The sequence below is a fragment of the Apteryx rowi genome, unplaced genomic scaffold (genome assembly GCF_003343035.1).
Source record: "Apteryx rowi isolate R43461 unplaced genomic scaffold, aptRow1 scaffold_2129, whole genome shotgun sequence".
Lineage (NCBI taxonomy): Eukaryota > Metazoa > Chordata > Aves > Apterygiformes > Apterygidae > Apteryx > Apteryx rowi.
Genome location: NW_020448452.1, coordinates 1 through 1622, shown reverse-complemented (window position 1 = coordinate 1622; position 1622 = coordinate 1). Strand labels below are relative to the sequence as shown.

The 1622-nt window shown below is 71.8% G+C and overlaps 1 protein-coding gene across 1 annotated transcript in view; it reads left to right on the top strand.

Moving 5' to 3' along the window:
* SPRYD3 (SPRY domain containing 3) overlaps nucleotides 1–1606 on the top strand; it is an 8378-nt gene extending 6772 nt beyond the window's left edge. The window contains exons 7-10 of the mRNA XM_026064299.1: nucleotides 97–154; nucleotides 696–815; nucleotides 920–1077; nucleotides 1208–1606. Of these exons, the coding sequence (XP_025920084.1) occupies nucleotides 97–154; nucleotides 696–815; nucleotides 920–1077; nucleotides 1208–1342 (471 nt within the window). The 3' untranslated portion in view covers nucleotides 1343–1606. The remainder of the gene's footprint in view (nucleotides 1–96; nucleotides 155–695; nucleotides 816–919; nucleotides 1078–1207) is intronic.
* The last annotated feature ends 16 nt before the right edge of the window (nucleotides 1607–1622 follow it).

The following is a 1622-nucleotide window of genomic DNA, read 5'->3' as shown; positions in this document are numbered from 1 at the left end:
GCCGCGGGGGGGGGTGGGGGGGGCGAGGGGACCCAGGCGTCCGGGCTGCCGGCCGGCGAGCCCCGTGACCCTCCTCTTCCTCTCTCTTTGCCCCAGGACTACCCCAAAAACCGGCACCCCGGCTGGAGCAGGGGCTCGGTGGCCTATCACGCAGGTGAGCGGGGCCCCGCGGCGCGAACCCCAAGGGCGTTTAGAGGCCGGGTGCTGGCGGGTGGGGGGGTCCCCAGTGTCGTGTCCCCCCCCCCATCACCCGGCCAGTCCCGGGGGTGCTGCTCGCCGCCGTCGCGGGCTGCTGGCCCGACCTCCCCGCGGCCCACGGAGGCGTTTTTGTCTCTGTTCTGGTTTCGCTCTCCATCGACGCCGCCGCCGCCGCCGCCGCCCAGGCCGAAATGTCAGTCTGCTGGCGCCCGCCCCGCGCTCGGGGCCGGGGGGGGGGGGGGAAGGGGGGAGAGCGCTGCCCTTCCTCGCCCGGCTCTGCCTCGCCGGACGTCTCCCTTCCCTTAGCTCGGCCCTTCAGCCTCCTCCTCCTCCTCTTCCTGGAAACCCTTCCCCAGCCCTGTCCCCGGCTCGGCGTCGCGGCCCCGGGAGCCAATGCTGCCCCCGCACTGCGTCCTCCCTGCCGGGCAGCGGGTGCCGGGTGGGCGCCGGCCCCCCCCCTCCGTCCGCATCCCGCGGCAGCTTTTCCTCCCTCGCAGATGACGGGAAGATCTTCCACGGCAGCGGTGTGGGGGACCCCTTCGGGCCCCGCTGCTACAAGGGCGACATCATGGGCTGCGGCATCATGTTCCCCCGCGACTACATCCTCGACAGCGAAGGTGCGCGGGGCCTTCGGGGACGGGGGCCATGCCCCGGCTCTGCCCTCCCCGCGAGGGTCCCCCCGCGGCTGAGTCCCCTCTCCGTCGTCCCCCCCCATTTCCAGGTGACAGTGACGACACCTGCGACACGGCCGACGTGAAACCCAAGCCGCGCGGCATCCGGAACGTCATGTACCTGCACCAGGAGGAGGAGGAGGAGGAAGAGGAGGAGGAGGATGACGGCGAGGACATGGAGCAGGAGCACGAAGGCAAGAAGGTGGTGGTAAGAGCTCGGCCGTGGCCCGGGGGGGGGGGGGCACCGTGGTGCTAATCCCCCACCCCGGGGGGGAGGCAACGAAGCCCCCGTTCACCCCCAAATACCCCCGGCTCTGTTTTTCCCCCCCCTCTTCCAGGTGTTCTTCACCCGCAACGGGAAGATCATCGGCAAGAAGGACGCGGTGGTGCCCGCCGGCGGGTACTTCCCCACCGTGGGCATGCTGAGCAGCGGCGAGAAGGTCAAGGTGGACTTGCACCCGCTCAGCGGCTAGGCCGGGGGGGCTGGGGGGGGGATTAAGCGGGCGCCCCGTGGCCCTGCTTGCCCCCCCCCGGTGCCCCCCGCCAACCCCTCGCACTTTAACGCCTCTGCCCCGTGTCCCCCGGCGTTGGGGCTCCCCCTTTTCCCCCTGTGTTATTGTGGGGGGGGGCCAATCCCCCCCCCCCGGGGTCCTCAGTGCCCCTTTGGAAGGGCAGGGTCCCCCCCCAGCTACGGTTACCCCACGGTGCCCCCACCTTGGAGCACGGGGCAGAGTTAAGGGTCCCAATTTGCCC